The 22,945-nt window shown below is 42.7% G+C and overlaps 2 protein-coding genes across 2 annotated transcripts in view; both read left to right on the top strand.

Moving 5' to 3' along the window:
• The first annotated feature begins 3,000 nt into the window (after positions 1-3,000).
• Positions 3,001-9,257, top strand: CD59 (CD59 molecule (CD59 blood group)). Its single transcript, XM_036384642.1, has 4 exons — positions 3,001-3,124; positions 5,301-5,378; positions 6,090-6,191; positions 7,678-9,257. Exons 2-4 carry the CDS (start codon positions 5,315-5,317, stop codon positions 7,869-7,871), a joined length of 360 nt encoding a protein of 119 aa, XP_036240535.1. The 5' UTR covers positions 3,001-3,124; positions 5,301-5,314; the 3' UTR covers positions 7,872-9,257.
• A 4,036-nt stretch (positions 9,258-13,293) lies between these two features.
• Positions 13,294-22,945, top strand: part of LOC118686814 (golgin subfamily B member 1-like) — a 34,309-nt gene continuing 24,657 nt past the window's right edge. Inside the window, 15 exon segments of the mRNA XM_054515029.1 lie at positions 13,294-13,390; positions 15,820-15,877; positions 16,539-16,682; positions 17,406-17,552; positions 18,669-18,791; positions 19,372-19,539; positions 19,774-19,959; positions 20,226-20,348; positions 20,492-20,605; positions 20,716-20,911; positions 20,914-21,036; positions 21,382-21,491; positions 21,842-21,959; positions 22,046-22,137; positions 22,616-22,766. Of these exon segments, the coding sequence (XP_054371004.1) occupies positions 15,833-15,877; positions 16,539-16,682; positions 17,406-17,552; positions 18,669-18,791; positions 19,372-19,539; positions 19,774-19,959; positions 20,226-20,348; positions 20,492-20,605; positions 20,716-20,911; positions 20,914-21,036; positions 21,382-21,491; positions 21,842-21,959; positions 22,046-22,137; positions 22,616-22,766 (1,840 nt within the window). The 5' untranslated portion in view covers positions 13,294-13,390; positions 15,820-15,832.

Genomic DNA, 22,945 nt, shown 5'->3' with positions numbered 1-22,945 from the left:
AGGCTGTTCTTGGGAAGTTTCCTCCCAGGATCTCGATGTTCTAGTGCAGTGGAATCAGCTCAAGGGCACGGGACTCTACACAACAAACACGGCCAACTCTTGGCAGTTTCACTCATTTTTGGGGAGTGGTTCTGAGCTGGAATTCTTGCTGTCTGTGGGAGAAGTCAAGATCCAGGACAGTGCTGTGCTTTCAGCCCCTGAGTGCTGCCATGCCGGGGTTTGAGGCCTCAGCTCTGGGCACAGCCAGTGGCAGAGGGGTCTGGAGTGAGGAGGCAGCCAGGCCAGGGAATGAGGGATTGCACCAGTGTGTTTGTAGCAGGCCAAAGGGTGTTGCTTTGCTTCAGGCAGCTATTTCAGCACTGGGTGTGTTGCCAGGAGCTGACAGCTCCTCACATGTGCATTTGAAGTGGGGCTGGAGCCAGTGGCTCTTCCTCACCCCTCCCAAGAGGTGGTGTGAATCATGGAATCAATGTGAAATGGAAAACAAAGGAGTTGGTGATGTTTGGCAGCACTGCTGGACTGTGGGAATGTTCACTGAGCAGCAGGAGAGAGGGTCCTGCTGCTGCAGCCAGCACCTCACTGCTCTGGGTGAGCACAGGTGTGGGGCAGGGTCACTCCAGCGCCTCCAGCTGCCCAACACGTGCTGTAGTCACTGGAATCACAGGAATGTCCTTCCTCTGCCACCTTCTCCTGGCTCAGATCTGATTCTAGTGCTTGGTTAGGACTTCACCTGGCCAGCTAAAACCAGCCCTGTTGAACACCCGTGACTCAGCTTGTGGTGAAACCCTGCTACAGCCAACACAAACATGTACCTGTTCTGGTCCTTCTGTCCCTATGCTGACAGTCTCCTTAGAATTGTTTAGGATTTCTTCAACATTTTTGTGGGATTTTGCTGGCTGAATGGTTTCATGGAGGGGATCTTTGGCCATGATTTCTTTGCCATCACTGCATCACAGAGAGAAAAACAAGTGGTGTGCCAGCCAGTGAAATAAAGAAGCCCAACTGAAAGTTGCCATGCAAGTTATTCCAGTGTTCTGGTGGTATGTTTTTCTCTCACTGTTTAATTTTTCAAGAATTATGCAAAGAATTTAAGGTGCAAAATTCAGGTCAAGTTTGAAATACCATTTATCTGCGATGATAGAGATAAATGTGTGCTCTGTTGGAGGGACTCTTGCCAGATTTTGGGCAAGGACAAACAGGTAAGTGTTCAGCTGTGGCTGAAGTTCCTTGTTCCCAATTCCTCAGCTAAGTTAATTAATATGGGATTTTTTTTTCTATAGTATTAATTGAGGGGATTCCCATTTAATAAGCTGCATCCAATAATCCAAAAGCATCTTACTCTTACATCCCTTTTTTATTTATGGCTTAAACAGAGGCAAAATCTTTTAGACAGAAAATAATATACTGAGCTAACTGATAATCAACACACCAAGAGAATCTGATGTAAGTTCTGGGTGATTTAGGATTTGCTTTAGGTTTAGTAAATAAATAGGCAGTTTAGGTGGGTTAAAAAATAAATCTAAGAATCCTTTTTAAATATAACTGGTAGTTTTACAGGAATTTCATATTGTCCTCAAGTCAGCACTGAACTTTTTTTTTTCCTAGATAGCATGGATCTAATTATTAGTAAAATAATTTTGGGGTCCTCATTTCTTTTGCTGTTCAATGTTTTCCTGGGTTGTGAATGTTTAAATCTAGATTCAGGTACCTGTGGAGGAACGTGCCACTTTCCACTCCTGGTTTTTCCTTTGTGTGTTCTAAAATACTGTTTTCATTTGTCTATTAATTCATACCATGAGGTATCTGGGGAGACCTTAGAGCACCTTCCAGTACCTAAAGGGCCTCCAAGAAAGCTGGAGAGAGGGACCTTGGACAAGGGCCTGGGGTGACAGGGCAAAGGGAATGGATTTTAAATAATGGGTTGGATTTAGATGGGATACTGGGGAGAAATTATTTAATCAGAGCATGGTGAGGCCCTGACACAAGTTTCCCAGAGAAGCTGTGACCATCCTTGAAGTGCTCAAGGCTAGGTTGGATGGAGCTTGGAGCAACCTGGGATAGTGGAAGGTGTCCCAGCTGTGAAAAATGCCAATTGCTTATTTTTAAAATTTTAAAAGTTTAATAGTAATAAAATGGTTACAAAAGTAGTAATAGAGTAATAAAAATTTGGACAAGATTAGGACAATATGAGACAATAAAAACAAAGGAGTTACAGACAGTCCAGGTACCTTTTTCTGGGCAAAATAAGCCTGAAAAAGGACCCACGTTAACAGAGGATTAACCTTTAAAAGCAATAGCCTGTTGCATATTCATACATCTCATACATTGTGCATAAATTCCATTCAAACAAAAGCTTGTCTGGTCAGTGTCAGCTTCTTGCTCATAATCCTGACGGTGTCTTCAGGGCTGAGAGAGGCAGGAAGAAGTTCGTTTCTTCTGACAAGGGAACAATGAATTCTCTTTCTCTGAAAGATTTAGGTGTCCTGCGGCTGCTAGCTCGGTGTGAGTACCTCATTCCTCTCTTAAAAAAATATCCCGCATACATAGTTTCTATTTTAACATTATGTTAAAATGTTAATATATGTTAACATATGTTTTATAACCTAAAACTATATTTAACACAGTACTTAAAAGAATACATACCGCATAACTTCTAACATAACACATATCATATTCATTTTAATATTTCCGAAAATCCAACCATAAAATACGCATTTTCACAACTACAAAACTACGTTTACCATACTATTAAAAGGTTTAAAGGATACTGATCAATACACCATAACACATATAGTAAATATCTGCGTAGAGCCATATAATATGCACTTCTTACACCTGCCCATGGCAGGAACGAATGGTCCTGAAGTTCCCCTCCAACCCCAAAGTGGCGATGGCCACAGGACGCGTGAGGGAGGGTGGCCCACGCGTTCCTGGCAGCCTTCCTGGCCGAGACCTCCCTGTGGCCGCCCGGCCCTCGGGAGCGCTTCTCCCGCCTCGGCTCCATCAGCGGCTCCCGGCCGCCGCCCCGCCCCGGAGGCGGCACCGCCGGGAGAGGCAGCGCCGGCTGAGGCAGCATCGCCCCGCGTCGCCGCTCGCCGCGCACGGCAGGATCTGCCCGCGGAAGGTGAGCGGGACAAGCGCGGAGCAGCGGCGGCAGCGCCGGGAGCCCGGCGAGGCCAAGCGCTGGCCGCGGGGGGAGCGCGCAGGTCCCGCTGCGGCGGAGGGAAGGGGCAGAGAGCGGGAGGACGGCGGCGTTTGCCGGGAGCGCGGGGAGCGGTGGGATGGAAGTGCGTGCTCGGCCCGGGGCAGGTGCGCTGGGGCCGGGGCCGTGCCCTGAGTCACTGCGGGCGGCCGCACCGCAGTGCGCTGCGCTGCGCTCGCTGCGCGGGCCGGGCGCGGGGCCGAGGCGCGGAGCGGCCGCGCTGGGCGGTGGAACGCGGCCAGGAGGCAGCGACACCTGCTCCCCGCGGGGATGCCGCTCCCGGTCCTCTTCCCCCCGTCCTCTCCCCTGTGCCCCCACGCTGGCGTCTGCGGTGACAGCAGCAGCGGGTCTTGTCCGCTTGCCTCCTCCCTGGTGGGACTGCAGAGAAATTCTGTTTCACAACCGGGCACTGAGCCTTCCGCGCTGTGGCAGTTGCTGTCTCTTGTCATTGAGATGGGCCGGATGATACAAAAAATTTAGAAAATTCAGTTTAGGAGGCGTTTTCTTCTTTAATTTCCTCTAAGCCACATTTTGAATTGCTGTTTTTAGGTACAGTAATTGCTTTTCAAAGATTGGAATTTCCTGATTACACAATTCTGAAAACACACAACCATTATTTTCCCAGAAACAGATGCATTGGATTACTCCTGTTTTGCTGGCTCTGATGATTTTTATTCATCTGCCTTATATTTATGCTGGTCATGACTTGGTGTTGCTAAAAGGCAAAGCTGTTTTTGTCTGCTGACACATGGGTGACTGAGGACTCCTGGAGGATGGAGAGATTCCCAGGGCGGTTCTGTTTGCTGTCCAGAAGGGCTCTTGCTGTAACCACCAGACTTAACAGAGCTGCTGTAGGTCCCCATCACTGTGGAACAACCCTCTGGCGCTTGAAAGGCTTCTTGCAAAGTTGTTTACCCCAGAAAATAAGCTCATCTTACACATTATGGTTTTGTTTTTTATAGTTTCCCCTCTGCTCAACAGTAAGTCATACAGAGAGGAGAAAAAAGAGAGCAGGTTGGTTTTTTAAGTCATTAGATGGGATTTCTTAAGGTTCTTTTGGATAGGTTTGGGTTTTTTGTTTGATGAGGTTTGGGACTTTTTGTCAGTAGAAAAATTAACTAAACTTAAGGTTGAGAAGCATTTAAATATTTTTTTGTTGTGAACCCATTTTGTCAAGTCCACAGTCAGTGTCCTTGGAGGAAAAAGCTCCATCCTAAAATGGTTAAGGTCTGCCATGCTAAAATCTTACATTTGCAGGCAGAATTAAGAGCAGTGACAGTTTTATTGGATGTAAAACTTGTTACCTGAATACCTTTAATATTTTGGAACTTTGAATGCCACTTGGGCTTTAAAGACAAACGCAAATCATGTCCTTCTAGCACAAGTGCGGTCCCTCTCTCCCTGCTGTGTCTGCTTGATGCCTCCTCAGAACATCCCCCTCTGCAGTAGCAGAGGTTTTTCAGCAGGAGCTGTGATTGTAGTGCAGAGCCTGTGTGCAGAAACCTGTCTGAGGACTCTGCTTTGGAGCTGCCTATGTTAAAAAAAATTCCTGACCTTACCATCTCACTGCTGCCTACGGATTGCAGCAGCCATGGAGACCTGAGCCACTGCTGCAGGCACTTGGTGAGTTATTGCCTGTGTCAGTCCCTCAGTGAGAGGGAGAAATTTTGGGAGAGGAGAGGCAAAAGCTCCTGCAGAGCAGCCAAACCTCTTGCAATTCCATGAGAGAGGAGAAAGGAGAGCAGTCTGGCTCCAGGCTTACTGGGGAATTGCTAAAAGAGAAAAAGCATTTGAGACCTTTCTTTTTGTTAGGTGCATTTGTAGCTGTGAGAAACTGGGAGGCCTGTTGAGTGGTGTAATCAGAGAGGAGACCCATCTGAGCCTGTCAGGGCTCAAATGTCAGTTCTGAGAATAAAAATCCTATTCTCAGAATAAAAATCCTCCCTTGGAAAGTGCAGTTATTTTTCTCTGTGTTTCCCTGTTTTTCCTGGACAGTGCTTTCACTTTTATACTGAAACAAGTTTTGAAACCTCGGTTCATCACTGGGCACTTTGCTTTTAAATAGAATAAACTTCTATTACCTCTTTTATGCCCTCAGATTAGGGAAGAAGCATGACCAAGATGAACTGCATCTTGCTGACCACCTGCATTGTTCTGATTGCTTTTTGTGGCTCTGGTGAGTAGAAGAGAGGGACTTAGTGGTTTAATGTTATGGCAGAGGCTGAGAAAATCATGGAAAAAAATGCCAGAGGGAGGAAAACCAGTGAGAAAGGCCTGGATTAGTTAATACCACTGTGGGGAATGTCAGTAACCATCGAAGCAGGGCTCAGTTTCTGTTCTGATTGTCTTGGGTCAAGACAATCAGAACAGGAGATTCTCAGGAGAGAGAATCGGGGTAGGATGTGATGCTGCAGAAAACTGGTGTTTTGCTGCTAGAAAATGGGATTCCTCTTGTGTGAATTGGAAACTAGTGTGTAGTATGAGAGGGAAAGGAAATGGAATTAAAAAATGGATAGAAAAAAACTCAGCTGCAAGTATCTGTCATTGCCTGGAAAAGGCAGTGTTCAAGAGCAGATTAAAGGAGCAAACGAACATCTTGTTCTGCAGGCAGATAATGGTGTTTTTAAAAGTGACATAAATACATGCTTCAAGATGTGCCTATCAAAATTGCCAGCCTCAACTGGTGCACTGACATAAGCTTGTCAATTTTAACTGAAGTCTTGAGTTTAACAATTTTAGCTGAAGTCTTGAGCTTAATAACCAGGCATATGTTTAATGACAGTTAGATGTAGATAAGTGATTCTTCTTTTTTTTTTTTCCTTTTCCTTTTTAATGCTGCTGTCTCAGTAGTTTAATACTCAGTGAAGATAAACCCTTGTTGTCTTAGGTTCTGCCTTAAGATGTTACCACTGTGATAACAGCCCTACCCTGTGCAGGACCAACAGCACCTGCTTAGCAACTGAAGACACTTGCTTGCAGTTAAAATTTGGTATGTACAGTGTCCCACAGACCTAAAATAACCCACTTGGATCAGCTTTCATTGCCTGGACACCTCTAATCTGGCCCTAGCATGCATATCTCAGCCTCACTCAAAAGGAACTTGCAAATACTCTTTAAGGTCATGCTTATATCCAAGCAATAATGTAATGGTTTAGATATGTGAATTGTAGCTATACAAGCATGTACAATAAATAGCTGTATATCCAAATTTAAAAAATAAGTAAACAAACAAACAAAAACCCACACAAGGGAGCTGGAAAAAAATAAAGACAGCATTGAGTTTCAAATATAAATTGTTAGTCTTTGAAAACAGATAAAGGATGCGTAGCCCACAAAATAAAGCTGCAGATGAATGGCTCAGTCGTTTATGAATTGACACTATTAACATAAATTCTCTTTTCCTGAGGGTGAAGTGATTTGTGTCTCAGGATGGACATCTTTAACTAGATCAGGTTGCTGAGAGTCTGGCCTTGAATGTTTCCAGGGATGGGACATCCACCACTCCTCTTGACAGTCTGTGCCAGTGTTTTACCACCCTCATCTACTCTTCCAGCTCTGTCTTCTGCACATTCTTCACTGAGAGCCCTGTCAAGTGCTGGCTCAGGCTGTCAGGGCAGTGCTGGAGTCCCCATCCCTGCAGGGATTTAAAGGCCATGTGGATGTGGCACCTGGGGACATGGGTTAGTGGAGGGCTTGGCAGTGCTGGGTTAAAGATTGGGCCTGATGATCTCAGTGGTCTTGTTCAGCCCAGATGGTTCTGTGAATGCAGGCTGAGCTGGCTGGTGATGCCGGGTATCACTCAGGATCCACCCTGTATTTCCCAGTGGGTAAATTGGATACACGCTGCTAAATTCCTAGTGGAAGCAAATTTGGAAACTTCTAAACACTTGAACTTAAAAAAGGAAGTGCATGGCTGTGGCAAAAACAAATCTGTAGGGCTGATGCTGGGGGCACAAATGGCCCATGAATTGCAAGACACAAGACTTTACCAAAAGTGTCTCTTCTGGGGAGGGTGAGAGGCCAAGCCCAGTGATCTGTCCCTGAAATTTCATGTCAGGTTCTCATTTCCAGTTTGCTACAAAATTGGGGGTACATTTTATAGCTTATTAGCTACTGCTGTGCAGAGTGCTGTGGGTGGGACTGTGGTCAGACCTTGCACTCTTTGCGCAGAATATTTCTTGGTAGGAGGTTTGTGCTGGATCTGTGCAACATTTCTGGGTGTGGAGTCACAGAACCAGACCATGCAGCTTCTGCCTCCCTCCGCTGCCCCCTGATGCCATGGCAACACAGACCACAAGGCCTCCATCCAATTTCTGTGTTTACACCATGGGCCCTGTCACAGATTGAGCTTTGCCCTCTCCTCACAGTTTGATTCTCTACAACAGTGGCAGTCTAAGCACTGCTTCTCTCTCAGTACGAAAAACGGTGTTACTGTCAATGCTCTCTTAATCTGTTTAATTTTTTTTGTTCCATAGGTAAATTGAGAACTTTCTCCTGCTGGAAGACATCCCAGTGCAATGTGAATGAAATTGCTGATTCCTTCCTGTTGGATAATTTTGAATTCTTTTGCTGCCAATATGACCTGTGCAATGAGAGTGCAATTACTGGGGTTAACAAAGCAGCCTTCAGTATTGCTTCTGTAATGGCCATGTTATGGATGCTCCTGTAATAATCCTGATTTGTAAGCTGTCCTTTCAAGATGAAGTTATACAAAAGCATTAACTCTTTTCTATATAGCATATTTTCAACTCCAGTCCATAGGCAGAAATATTCCTGTGTAATTTTTGTTTCCCAAGGTTCTGTCTGTTCTGTTCTGTGTGTTGTTATCACTTAGTGGGTGTTTTGTTCTGTCCCCCTGCTCATGGGGAAGATCAGCTCTAGGGAAGTCGTGTTACCTTGTGGAGAACCTGGGCAAACTCCAGTGGGTGATGTGAAGGAGAAGGAACACTACAGCTTTTCTGCTGGAAACTGTCATTTTTTTCCTGTCCCATAAACGGTCATTATTTTTAGTTGGCATTTCTGTGGGTTTTGATTTGTTTTGCTTTGGATCCTCCTTGTCACAAACCAAGCAGTGCCCTCAACACAAGAAGTGTTGGATCATAAGTGTACCTTGCTGCAGTCTTTGTGATGAATATGGAAATATTCAGTTTCAAGTCATGTAAATACTTTGTTCCCATCACTGTACCTGTTTTTTTTTTTTCTGCAAGCCAATGATATAACCTTGTCAAGTGCTGTTATTTTGGGAGAAAGCATCGACATTTCTTAAGCCAAAACCAAAATATTGCTGTAAGTGAGAAACACTTCTCTTTTTTTTTTAATATATATATTTCTGTGAGCATGTAGACAACATGTGATAGCTTCTTTTTGGATTTTCCTAAAATGCTTAGGATTTTAAGTGAGCATGTGCTTTGCACTGAGTATTTATTGGTATACTGAAAATCAATTATAAAATGCTAAGGAGTTGAAATGGCACATGTAGTTTATTTCCCCACCTAGTTTGCTTCTGGGTTTTGTTGAAAACAGTGACATGTAAACTTAACCCTTCAAGCTTCCACCTAAGAGTATTAAAATCTTGCAGAACTAATTTTCCATAAATGGCAATGCACAGTATAGGTGTGTATTTATATAGCATGAATAATACCTGCTCCATCTGTAGGTGTGAGAGGTCAAATTCTGAAATACATTGCTCTGCTCCGTGGTGGAGACAGACCTTGGGACAATCTCTGGTACCTGGGGACCCTCTCAGTCAGGTGGGATGCCAGATCCTCCTTTTTCTTCTTCTGGAGCTGCTGGCATATCCTTGCCAGAGTTGTGTCCATTGCCAATGGGATATCCTCTTCCTGAGGACCCTCACTTGTGCTCGTGACACCAGTGACACCAGTGACACCAGTTCACCAGTCACAACAAGGGTGTTGTTCCAAATCCCTGATGTAATCCACAATGTACCTTTTGGTTGAGTTTATTGTAGCTATGAAAGTGTCCTGGGATCTTTCCCATCACTCTAAATACAGAAGTTGTCCTGTCTTTGATAAATAAAAATGTCAAAAAAGAAGAATGTGGAGTGTGTGGTGATTTATTGGTATTTACAGCTGGATAGGACTCCAGTTGTTTCCATGGGAGATGCATCCATGCTTCCCATCCAGAGACTCAGGCAGGTTCCAAGTAGACTCTCCTTCCTTATTTTTATTTCCCACCTAATTAAAAACAGACACTGGAAGACAGCAATTTCTGCACAATGACTTTTTCCATTGCTGCAGCACCATTTGTCAAACTCAGACTCATTTCTGGTGAAAAAGTATTAAAGCACTGACTCAGTATAAATTGGGGGAAGGTTTGTAGCAGAGAGGTATCTTTTGTTGGACAAGGTGATAGATTCCTCATAGATTCCTTATGCTTAAATCATCCTGATGGCAGCATTTTTTCTCTATTATATTGTCAATGTCTCTTTTTTGATGGTACTTTTAAACTTCATTGCTGTATGGCCTGCATACATAAAATATTCTCCTTTTTGTTAAGTGCAAAAAGAAGCTCTATTTTGTGTGTCAAATCTTCAAGCAATCATTTTTACCATTTCTTTTTTGATGGCCTTGAACACTTTGTCTAAATTATACTTCTTTGTTTCTCTTCTAGAAGCAGCCTCAGCAATGAGTCCTTGTGTTTTAAATGTGTTACTTTCTTTTTGTAAAGATCAACCAGAACGTGATTTAATTCCTGTCAGGTTTGCATTTTCTGAGTCTGGCTGTGCTGAGTGCTGAGCTCTCTCCTGCTGGTTCTTGAACAGTGGCTGCTCCTTGAACTTTGGCATTTCTCCCCCTGCAGCTGCCGTGTTATTCCCAGATTTGCTGGCCAGTCCACAAAGAGGACCATTAAAACCAAGAGGGACATGAAAACTTTAGTTCAAGTATTAAAATATTGAAATTTGTTCTACCAGGACTCCCAAGTCCTCTGCAAAGCTGTTTTCCCCAGGTCAGCCCCCAGCCTGTGCTGGTGCCTGGGGTGATTCCCAGCCTTTGGGGTGGGTGTCACAAAGTGGTGCCTGAAACCCAGGGACTCCTGGCTTTGGGCCTCCCTCAGTGGGAACATCAGCCAGACGCTGTGTGTGCTTCAGCTGTGTCCTCTAAGACCCAGGATAACGCAGGGTAACTCAGGGTGAGCAGCTGTGCAGAGGTGTCTGTTGCCCCCTGCAGTGAGTGCTGGGTAACTTGTCGCTGTTGCCGGGGTTGCTTTGGTTTTATTTTGTCATTATCTGAGTGGTTTGCTCTGTTCTGCATTAGTGGCATGACTAAGACCCCATCCTTTGAGTGCGCTTTTTGTGCCACTACACATCATTTATGTACTAATGGTCATCTGATCATCCAAGAATATTCTTCCCTACATCTACTTCTCATAACCAGCAGTCCCTTTTTTGGGGGGACACACAAGTTATAGAGAACAAGAAGGAGAAGGTAACAAATGGAAGCGTCAGCAACAGCAGGAATTCATTCTTGTGATCTGTTTTTAGCATGAATTCCTCCTCCAAGTCCTCATGGTGATGACCAGGTGTCCTTTGACTTGAACTTGGGCATGGAGAGAGCTTGGGAGCCTCCTGGTACTGGTAGGAATGTGGGGCTGATACACCTGGTTGAGAAGAATTTGGCTTTATCCTGTGTGAAATCAGTTTTACCATCCCTCATCAAAGATGAGGTGGCATGTCCCCATGTTATTTCAGGATGCAAGAAATTGTGAAAAGAAGCAGATTCATGGGGAAAAAACTGACAGGCAGAGCAAGCAATTTCCTCCCACTGCTTTTTGGTGTGAGAGGAATGAGGAGGCTGACCACTGAGCAGCTTTATTTTGTAAAAAGGAGTAGCTAAGATAACACAATAGTCCCAGCAGAGAGCTGCACATTAAGTACATCACTGTTGCACTAACTGGGGCATCTGGATACTGCTGTAATATAAATATTAAATGCATTGAACAAAAGTGGTGTTCCTCCAGCTGGAAGAGAGTTTAATGTGTCTGAATCTTTGTGTGTCTCAAGGGCTTGGATCTCACTGGTAAATACAGTCCTAAGCTGGCATCAGAGCAGGGGAGTTTGCCTGTGCCTAAACATCCAAGAAAGCCCTGTCTGTAAGAGTCCCATGTTTATTGAGGCAGAAACAAGCACACTGCACTTTCTGACTCCACACAAGGTGAATATTGCACTAACAGCACAGTGCTAACACCATTCTGCATTCTGGAGGGGTAGAAGGGAGTGATTGATTAGCTGGGAGATCCCCAAAAGGAGTGTGTTGTCATCTCCACTCCCATCCTTCCAAGAATAATTTGTACATTGGGATAAAATGAAGACCTGCAGATGATTATTATTTTTATCAGTATGACAACTTACAGCATAGGGAAAACTGTCCTGGAGCCTAGGAAAGGGCAAATTAAAAATACTTTTGGTTTCTTTCTCCTAAGTGGAATGAGTAAAAACAAAAGGATTTGGAGCAAAGTTCCCCTCCCAGATAAGGAAATCTCTGCATGTGATCCAGTGTTGGTTCTATTTAAGGGATAAGCAGTCTTGAATTCATTTAGATGCTTCTGAACCCATACCCCAGCGCCTTGTGAGTCCAGCTGAGTTATTCATGGCACACTAGTGCTGCTCAGGAATGCCAGCTTCACCATTCCTCACTGCACAGGGTTGGTTTGGTGCTTGTACAATTCAAACCAGCCCCTCACACCATTTTGGTAGATAGGGATGGAAGTGCAGCACCTGCGCTGCCGTTTTCTCCTCTCTCACAGGTATTCAGAGATGCTGCTGTGGGACAGGTTTGGAGAAAAGCTATGGAGACACCACAGGATGGGGATAAAATCCCAAAAGGTACAGATTGAGAGGATGGATGTTGTGGTCAGATTCACAATGGAATTGGTTTTGGAGACTGCTGCAAACCACAGAAACCTTATTCTCCAGAGCATTCTCCAAGGAGTGCTCTGTGCCACATGCAAGCCTGTGGTTCTGGAGTTCACTCCATGCTCAGACTCCTATTTCCAGAGGTGCTAAAGTCTTGCAGGGATCTTCAGGCACCCATCATCATCATCAGCTGTCAGGTTCCTAAGCGGTGAGGGCTTGGGTGACAACATGCACAGTGTCACCATTTAGCTCACATCTGATAGGAACAACGTTAAGAGTGTTGCACCAGGAAAAGATTAAAGAGATTAAAATGAAACAGCCACATTTTGAAATCAAATGACTTTTAAAGTCTGATGGGTTTCTTCTTTCCTGTTCCCAGTCATGGTAATGCTGTAGGATCCGGTGAATTGAGGTTTATTCTCTGTTCTGTGGGATGAAGTGATGCTTGTCTGGGGAGTGGTGGGGCTGTAGCCCAGAACCCAGTGCCAGTTATCTCTAGAAATCTGCAGTTTGCACACAGATAACAGGAGTATCTAAAAGATTACAAAATGCAAAATATCAATGCTGCTGCTGCTGTCAGATACGAGGCAGTTTCCTTTTGTACCTGCATCTTTTACCCTATAGCAAGCTGGAGGTGGTTTTCCTTTTTTTTCTGCTTAGAAAAAGGATTTTCAATCCATTCCTCTCCCTGACAGTGAGATCAATACAACTATCGTTACGAAAAAATCCCTTTCCTAATAATACAGCAGCCACTTTTTCTAGTATGAAAATGTTTTAACTTTATTTATAAATGCCTCTTAATTATATTGTACACTGCAATGTACTGAGCTGGTGGAATTTTACTGGAGACTTTGACATTGCTCATGTAAATGTAACAAACTAAAGGAGAGTCTAAGCTGGAACGAAGGCCTTGGGGTAAGGGCTTTAAATTGAAGGAAAGTGAGTTTAGAGTAGACATTAGGAAGAAATCCTCTCCTGTGAGGGTGGTGGTGAGGCGCTGGCACAGGTGAGTAGTTAATAAATACGTGGTAATGTGTAGAGAGAAGCGTGTTTGGCTTGTAGCTCCCTGCTTCCTCACAGAAAAACGGGAAAAAAGTTTGGGAATTCTGGGAGCTCCGCTGGCCTCCCGCCCACAGCGCCGTGAGGGAGGCGGGCGCTCCTCCGCGCCGCCAGGGGCCGCTGCGCCGGGGGCGGGGCCGCTCCCGGTGGGCGCGGCCGGGGCTCGGGGCCGCAGAGGCGGCGGCGACGGGGCCGCGTCGGGGCTGAGGGGGCTCGGCGGGCTCGGGGGCCGCGGCCGCCCCTCCGCCGCCCCGCAGGTGAGTGCGGACATGGCGGCCACGGTAAAACCCTTGCCCTCCGCCGGCAGGCCCGCCCGGGCCTCGGCCGGTGCGAGCCCGCCCTGCGGAAACCCTGAGGGAGAAGGCGGCGGAGGTGGGGGGGCGCTCACTCCCATTGCCGGGCGCTGATGGAGCCGGGCAGGAGGGGTTGGGAATGTGGGAGAGGGTGTGGAAATGACTCTTTGGAGTTCTCTACGCCCCACATGCACCTGCTCTGCTCTGCTCTGGAGTTTCTCCACTTGGTCACTCTTAGAAAATAGTGCTTCCCTTGTATTATATGTATATTTGTATATAATATATTTAGTATGGAAAATAAGTAACAATTCATATTAATATTTTAATGTGGTCAGTGTGACTAAGAGATCGTGTTTATAACAGGTGCAAGTAATAGCTATATGAATGTCTCAATATATTTTACAGGGTGTGTGTGGTTTGGTTAACACTGCTTCAGTTTGTGATGTGTGTTGTATGTTCGTGCAGATTTTGGCCAGGAGCTTTTAGTTCATATGTGGCACAGATTTCTTGAAAACAAACTTAATTTGTTCAGCAAAAGAACCAGCATCTTGGTGGGTGAAAGCAAAAGTGTGCAGTTACTAGAAGAAAACAATAAAAATGGTTTCCTTTCAGTGGATCTGTTGCCAACACCAAATTATTTCGGGGAACGGGTTTCAAATAATCTTAGGTTTAGCTGAGTTGTTACACAGTTTGTTTTCCTGCTGCAGGCCTGTGGCAGAGAGGAGGGAGGGGTCTGCCATCACCTTCCTCAGTATGAGAGCTGGAACGAGCTGCTGCCCGAATCTGTCATGTGCCCCTGGTGCTGGGCCCTGTGCTCTCTGATTCAGGGGACTGAGGAGGCTGGAAAGTGCCCAGATGAATAATACGAGATTAGGGTTTTTTTTTTAGCTGGATTTGGCTGCATCTGGTAGGGGATGATGATTTAGGAAGGCAAAGCTGCCGCTGGGGCTTTTCTTTTTGGTAACATTCTGTTGTGATCAGAGCTGAAACCTCAGTTGGATTCTGAGCATTAAGAGAAAGTTGTTTTGTAAAATTAAGCAGCATCTGTTGTGTCTCGTGGAAGTTGTGGAAGATAGAGAGTTGAGGGGTTGCAGCTTTAACTAAAAGAGTTAAAGAGTTGAGGGATTGCAGCTTTAACTAAAGATTGCAGCTTTCACTTGCTGTCTGTACCCCAGAAAAAAAGCAAACCCCATCCTTGGTCGATTTCAAGCCAGGTAGGAAAAGCCTGATCAGTTCTGTTTCCCAACTTGATTTGGAAAACTTGTCAGTGTTTAGCGTCACTGATGTAAATAAAAATACACCAGGAAGCAGCAATTGAGGTGTTGGGGTAGGAATGCTGGCAGGTGAGACCAAAATGGTTCTGTCAGTCAGAGCTGGAAATGAGCTGAAATATTTACAAATGCCCCACTGTGTTCCATCTAGTGAGTCATTCTGGCCTCTTTGTACCTGGGGAACCCTTTGGTGTGCCTGGCAGTGAGCTTTTCACTGGGAACAGGTTTGAGGTTACAGCTCTGCAGTAGTTATGAGAGGAGAGGTTTACTTACAGGTTCTGCAATTCCCATCCCCACACCCATGGCTTGTTTGATTTTAATGTTAGGAGAGATCCTTAGGAGGATCCAGCCTGGAATTGTAGGTGATATGGGTTGCAGTCTGTGATTCCTGGGTTAAGCTTTGGAGTGGTGAACTGCTTTAAAGGCAGCCCCTGCTATCAGGCTGCATTCTTTCAAAGATAAGCTGTGTGCTAGTGCTTACTATGACCTGCTTTCCAAACTCAGGCCTGCTCTGTGGATGTGTGGTTCACAAGTCTGTAACAAGAATGGGAAGGACACATGATTTTCCTCTGGGTGTTGCTAATGGAGAGTGACAATTACTGAGCAGGTGCAGTGCTGGTTGTACTTTTCAGATAAGCAGCAGTCACAGCAATTCAAGCAGTTTGATGTTATTTGATGGTTTTAGCCTTAATGTGTGATTTTTTTAGAAATCTGTGTCGATGTAATTCCTACTTTCCTGCAGGGACAGGCAGTGTTTAAGGTCAGGTTAAATATTAGCAAACTATATGTGGTTTGTGTCTTCTATTTATATGTTGGAGAGGCAGCTGTGCAGAATAATACTCCATGGCATTTACTCTTTAAAGACTTCTCTTGATTATTTTTGGAATTATTGGCACTTTACTGACTGGCAGTTTTTAGAAAAGGCACGTTATGCATATTTTGTACATAATGAGAAGTGTTATTTCTCAACAACTGGTGGTATAGTGGAGATCAGAGGTGCTGTCAGAACTGAGCAAATCCCTCTCAAGCATTTCAAAATGAGGTACACAGAAGTAGGAATTAATTACAGTTATTTGAGTCCCTGATACTTACTGTGGTATTATTTCATTTATTTTTCTGTAGCCATCGTGGAACTATGTGGAAATGGGGTAGTGGAGATGATTCTCCTTCCAAAACAGCAGTAAGTACTGAATCACTATTAATATCCTTTTAAGACTCTCTGACACAGAGAATCTTTCATTTTTTATACACTAACTATATGTATCTTCTCTTTTATAAAGCAGTTGCTTGACTGGTTTTACCATGACAGTTCTAGGGCTCTAAAAGTCAGCTTGTGTCCTTGTTTCTTATCTCCTTGATGTTTAATCTCTCGTGCCTTCCACAGCTGTTGTGCCTGTCCTCACTCTGCTTATCCTGCCTTAAGAAAACATCTGTAGGAGTTACATAAGCTCCATCCTCAGGGCATCTTTGGGTAGAGTAGGTTCAATATCAATATTTTATGGGTATTTATTTTATTTAGCAGCACTGCTGGCTGTCACAACACAAATCAAGGGAATGAGGAAGTTCAGGTGTTCATACCTAGAATGCTTGGATGGTTTTGCTGTATTTCAAGCCAAGCTTGCTAAAGCAGCTCGTAAGGTTTAGAATTCCATGTGGCCTGGTAAAACCAGCCTACTGTGAGTATATATAAGCCATGGAAGTTTTAGCATTGCATTTACTGACTGTCGTAATGAAGTGGGACACCAAGTGCAGGCACTTGAGGGGCAGTGCAGTGTGCCCCATTTGGCTTTTGGGAGGCACCCAGGATGTCCCCAGGCTGAACATTCCCTGGGTCTCTGCAGGCTGCAGGCCCCAGGGACGTGGGAAGCGCGGCGGTGACGGATCTGACGGAGCAGCTGACGAGCACCGAGCAGCTGCTGGCACAGCTCAAGGAGCTTGTCAGGGAGAAGGATGCTGAGCTCCGGAGCAAAGACCTTCAGTTAAAGGTACTGAGCGTGTGCTCATGTCATAACCATTGTTGAAAAATCCCCTTCAGTCCTTTTTTGTCATGTTTTGCAAGATTCTAGTCTGTTACAGCAGCTCTGGGATGGTCACAAGGAGCTATTCTGGGCTCTGGACATTGCTGCTGGCTCCCAGCATGTGTTCTGTCACAGGATTGAGCTAGAAGGAATTTATATCTAATATCATGAAGGCTTTTTTGGGGGCTTGTTACTCTTTTTAAAAAAGTCATAAGGTTTATCTCTTCCTAGGAGAGATTTCTTTCTGCCCTTTATATCTGTGGATGTGACCAGCCAAGTGTTAAAATACTGCATGTTTTAAAACTCATTGTATTTTGAGTTCTCTAAAAAAAAAAGAAATAAGATTTTACACTTTCATGAAGGTGTCTGTCTTTTTGTATTTTTTAATGAAAAAATAATTCTTCTCATTAAAAAGTCAAGCCTAGAATTTGTATTGCTATGAAAAAAATAGGGAAATTTGTATAATAATGTTTTGAATTCTATGCAGTAATAATCACCATGTGCAGAAAGTTTAGATAAAGAAGAGAATATTTAAATAATGAAAGTGAAAATTGGAATGTCTCTTCAGGGAAGATATTTTTCGTTAATCACTTCAGATTTCTCCCTCTCTCATTTTTTTTTGATGGAAGAATTGAAGGAGGCAGTTGTCCATGTAGCTAATTTAGTCTGTCATGACTTTGATGTTTGTAGGAGGAGAAGGAATCTGCTGATGCCAAAATTTCCAAGCTGAAGCTGCAGAACAAAGCCAAGGTTGCATCATTAACCTCGCAGCTGGAAGAACTTAAGAAGCAATTACCAGTGGCAGGAGGCTTAGAGGCCAAAGCAGAGCCAAAAAAGGTAAGGTGTTCTCATATCTGAAAGCAGATACAATTTCTGGGGTGCTGTAGGCTGTTTTCCATGCTGGACTCAATGGGGAAATTCAAATTTTGAGCTGAGTCAGGTTAGGATCGAGGTAGACTGAGTGGGTGCTGTCAATTCATCTGTGTTTCTATTTAATTCTTTCATTTTTCAGTAGAAATCCAGAAAATTGCACACTCCCTTCAAATTGTTTTAGTAAAAATTTCTCACTCCTTCATCCTATTAGCAATTCAAAGTTTTGACACATGTTAATCAGGCAGATAAGGTCTGGAGAAGAAATGAAAACAAAAGCTGGCTTGTTCCTTAGGAAATGGATAACTGTCCTTACTAGCAAAATGTGAATTCAGTCCTGGAAAGTGACAGGTGTTTTACTGTTAACAAGGAAGTCTCAGATGTGTTTGGAGTAAGACAGTTGTGCAAGTAGACTTGTATTTCTTCAGAGTAGGACTTTCTATAGCTTCTAAAATAACTTCAAGGTTATAATATGAGGCTTATAAGGTTTCAAGGTTATAACTTGAGGCTTTGGTTTTTCAGGGAGATATGTATTTTAAAGCTGTGCTGGAAGGGAAAGGTAACAATCAGTTTGTTGCAGTCCCTAGTTTTCCATAAAAATGTGCAGTAACTATTTATTCTTCTGATCTTCTTTTGGCTGACAAAGCATACTTAGCAGTTGGTTTCTTGTAATGGCAGATAATTTCTATAAAACAGCAATTACAACTGGGGAAAGTGTGATTAAAAGCATGCTTAGGAATGGTTGAATTTCCTTTTTTCCTCCCAGTAGTCCTGTTTTCCCTCTGATATGTATGGACTACACTTGCCAGATTATTTGAGTTTCAATTGCCAAAGAAAGTGAATCTCCTTGCTGCACATTCCAGTCCACTTTTTAGCAGTAATTATCATGAATAATTTAAATACAAAGACTTTTATAAGCTTAATACAAATTCTGTGCCAGCTTCTACATGGAATATGAAATATGGAAGAGAACTGAAACAGGGTCTGTGAGTAAAGTCAGCTTTTTCATCAATATTATCAGACTAAGTAGAGGTACAGAATCCAGGAGTTACCTGTTCAATGCAAACCTCTCTGTTTTTGCAGGCATCAAAAGATGGAGACCAGGAAAATGCTGCAGCAAATCGAGGGAAAATATTAGTGCTGAGAAGGAGAATTGAAGAGCTGGAATCCCAGATCACACAAAAAAATGAAGAGTTACAGAAAAAGGTGGTGTTTTGTATGACATGACTTTTTACCTTTGTGGTGTAGGATTATGTTTGAATATGTTTATTGAAGTACATATTTAATTCTGTGCTGCTGAAGAGCCATTGGATTCTTGTGTTGAGGAATTGTTATGTTACAGCCTCAGCAAGGGCAGTGGGAATTCTGTCATTGTGCCTTCAGTGAGCAGGGAATCCTGGATGAATGGAGAAGGATACACAAAGACATGCTCTGTGGGTCAATGTTGTATTTAAATCTTGCATTTTGAACAAAAGTACTGCTTTGTTTCAGTTTTCCTCATTGAAAAAATAGGTCATAACAAGAGGAAATGTAGGCAAGAACTGATTTAATGTTATGGTGTTTTGTGGACACAACTTCCCTGGGGATGGTGGCAGGAATGGAATGCTGCAGAGTTTGAGAGAGAAAGGTTCAGTAAATAATGATTACATTTCAAACAGAACCACTTATACATCTGATTGTAATTTTTGGAGTACTCTAACACAGGCAGTAAGGAAATGATGCAGACCATTCTTCTGTGCTGGAGATGGAAGCACAGAGCCCAAAGAATTCTGCCTTTTCACCTCAGGATGCTGAGCTGGAGGCGCAGCGCGGCCGTGGGGCTGACATGGATGCCATGCTGGCAGAGAAGGAGAAGAGGCTGGCTGAAAGGGATGCTTACATCAGGGATTTGCAGGTGGCCTGTGGATCCAGTGATGCTGCCAATGAAATATTCCTGCCCAATGAGGAATTGAAGGTATGTTAGCAGCTCAGTTATAAAATCTCTGTAGAGCTTTCAAGGAACCAATGAATTTGATATGTTATGTAGTCAGTCCCTCTCTGAAATACAGTTAATTCATGTGACTAAAAATTCTTTATTGACTACCTTAATTTATATATATTTACTTGCTTATTTTGTTCTTACCAGGGAGAGGCTTCATGATTGCTGTATCATTTTTCTGCTAATTGTCTTTTGGTTTGCATTGTAAAGAACCAGCTGGCAGCTAAAGAGTCATCACTGCAAAGCATGGAGATTCTGGTGCAGAACCTTACCAAGAAGGTGGGAGACAGTGAGGAAAAATGCAGCTTGTTCCAGGAGCAGATCGAGAGTCTGAAAAACGTTCAAAGCAAGGAAAGAGAGCATTTCCAAGGAAAAGAAGCTAAGTACATGGAAAATGTAAGTAAATGCAGGATTCCAAAAGTTATATCCAGTTCTTAGGAAAGGTAGAATACAAGTGTTTGAGGAGGAGGCTTATACTTGGGCTTAGTTGTTAGAAACTTGCTAGGAATAACATAAGTGACTAATTAGTGTATTTAATGTTACTGGAAGCAAAATTCAGACTTAATTTGGAATCCATTATCTTTCTGTACCTTTAGTTAGTTCAGTGTGGTTTTGCTATAGTTTGTTGGCTGGTTTCATATTTATTTTCTTTTTGGTTTTAGATACGTGTGTTTCAAAATATTATCCAGGAAAAGGAAAAGGAGCTGGAAGCACAGAGGGAAAAGCATGAGCAGGAGCTTTTTAGATTAGCTGCTAAGTCTGATGCAAGTGCTGACCTAGAACAGGTATGTTGCTCTGGAAACTCAGCAGCTTGAATTGGGAGTCATGTAATTACTAAACTCTGTGACACAGTTCAAGTGTCTGGTTGGGAGAATAAAAATAAGCCTTTTATGGATTGCTTGATTATTTAACTTTTTATTTTTGGTAGCTACTAAAGGCTTTGAAACAGAAGCTCCATGAAAAGGAAGAAGTCATGCTGGGAAGGACACAAGTGATTGATGTCCTGCAGAAAGAGCTGGATGCCAAGGACCAGCAATTGAAAGTAAGAAGTGCCATAAGTAGGAGGACAGGTATAATGTTTGACAATGGTAGGAAAAATACTTTGCATTGAAATTAAAAATGTTTTTTGTGCTGTTTTTTTTTTTTAAACAGGAGAATAATGAAAACCTGAAACGTCTTCTGTCTGAAAAAGAAAACCTCCAGTCTAAACTGGATGCTGAGAAACATGTAATGAGAGCTCAATTAAAAGACATGATGGAGAAACATGAGCTTGAAATGACAAAAGTTAAGGCGAAATACAATGCTGAACTGCATGAAATTCAAGAGAAACATGAAACTGAGCTGCAAGAGAAGACCAGGCCCTGGTTCAGCTTCAGAAACAAGTGGCAGAGTTGAGTGCTGGTGGACAGAGTAACTCCAAAGAAGTCAAAGATCTGGAATCTATAACCAAAGAGAAGGTGGAAGAACTGGAAGGTATCCTATTGAAACAGTTGTCACTGACACTTTTAAAGGTTTCTTTGCCCCAGACTTCTACGTGTTTTGAGCCAATTTCATACTTAGTGCAATTAGAACTACATGAAACTTGATGGAATGTTATTGCCACAGTAATTAAAGGGATCAATTACTATAATAATGAGGGTTAGAGGATTACCAAGATAATCACATGAACTGTAAATTTCTCACTGTGTCTAATTCTTATGTTTTTCTGTAAATGCTGTTGTCTTGTGTGTGTAGCTTCCAGTTGCTAAAGGAATTACACACAAGGTTTGTATTAATAATCTCTACTGTTTTAAATAATTCCTGCTTCTTGTTTCTTAGTCCAAGTGAAATTGAAAACAGAAGAGGCCAGCAAATCTGAAGCCAAGTTTTTGAAAATGAAGGCTTGGTCTAAATCAAGAATCAAACAGCTGGAGGATGAACTGAAAAATGTATGTGTAGCTTTGTGTTTAAGGCTCTGTGTCTTTCTCCAACTACTGTGCTTAGAGTTTTGATGAAAAAGTAAACTGTTGTGCAAATAGAATATTAAAATTGCTTGCTTTATGAATTAAGGTTTGAAAATGGAATGGACATAAAGTGTTGATACAAGATGTAGTTTAAATAAAAAATAGTACAAATTGTGTTACCAGCATTCAGGAGTAAATTTGTTAGAGAGAGCTGCTGTATTGCACTTTAAACGTTAGAAAAACAGCTATTCAAGATACTACTAAAGAATAAGAAAAAAAAGGACTTTGCTGTGATTTGCTGTGTTTGAAACCCCCATAACTGTATTTTCTTTCAGTTTTCCTCAAAAAACAATGATGTATCTGCCTTAAGCAATCGTGTGTCAGAATTAGAAGTTGAAAATGAAGAACTACAGTCAAAACTTCAGTCATTGCATGAGATTGGAACTCAGAATGGTAAAAGAAAATCTTTTGTAGATGATCCAAAGTAAAGAGACAAAAATAAATTGTCTCCTCATTAACCAAATTTGTTGTTTTTGTAGAAGAACTGCTGAAAAAGCTCGAGCTCTATGAAGAGCAGCAGAGGAAGCTGCAGGCTGATCTTGACCAAGTTACAAAGAGAGCAGCTTCACAGGTTGACTTGAAAATTGATTTGCATGAGTTATTGATTAATGGTGCTAATTTGACTTTGAAAAGTGTGTCAGCTGGATTTTGGAGCTGAGAATTAATTTATTGATAGATGGAATTGTCAATGGCTATTCAGTTGGAGAACATGATGACAGGTTTTCAATTACTCAAAAAGATTGATTTCTACCTACTTTGCACACACTTTAAATTACATTTTTCCAAGCAGTTTGCTGTTTATTTAGTTATGTTTAATGTGAGTCATCAAAGTCTGGCTGTTATTTTGTAGAAAAAATATTTTTAATACTTTATGAATTCATGGGACTTGTTTTTCACATAATCTACAATATCTACAATCTGCATTTACCAGTTTCATAGATTTTTATTTAAGTTAAATGATGAATTATGGTGGTGTGCTAACTTACAACGTATTTACATTCCCAGAGAGGTGTGGTAAATTTATTTTAATACAGAATTTCTCTTGTTAGGCCAGTGAATCAGGTAGTGTGGATGAACTGCAGAGTCGTCTCTTGGAATGGCAGGAAAATGTCCCAGAGTCAGAGGAGTCCCGGGATCAAGTCAGAGAAGAGAAATCTGCCATGGCCTTGAGAATGGCTCAGATTGAGGAGGAGAGAGAAGGTGAATTATTTTATTTCCAGTCCAACAATCCTGTTTTTATAGATTTGTGTGTGTCTGTTGTGCTTCAGACCGAATTGATAGCACACCACCATGACTCATTTCTGTAGTCATAAAATATGTATAGTTAGTGAAATTGCTGAATTTTGCAATTTCTGCTTTTTCCTATTCCCTTGAGTTTG

Source organism: Molothrus ater, chromosome 6 (assembly GCF_012460135.2).
Source record: "Molothrus ater isolate BHLD 08-10-18 breed brown headed cowbird chromosome 6, BPBGC_Mater_1.1, whole genome shotgun sequence".
Lineage (NCBI taxonomy): Eukaryota > Metazoa > Chordata > Aves > Passeriformes > Icteridae > Molothrus > Molothrus ater.
The sequence above is the reverse complement of the archived record's forward strand: the minus strand, read 5'-3'. Positions and strand labels throughout refer to the sequence as shown.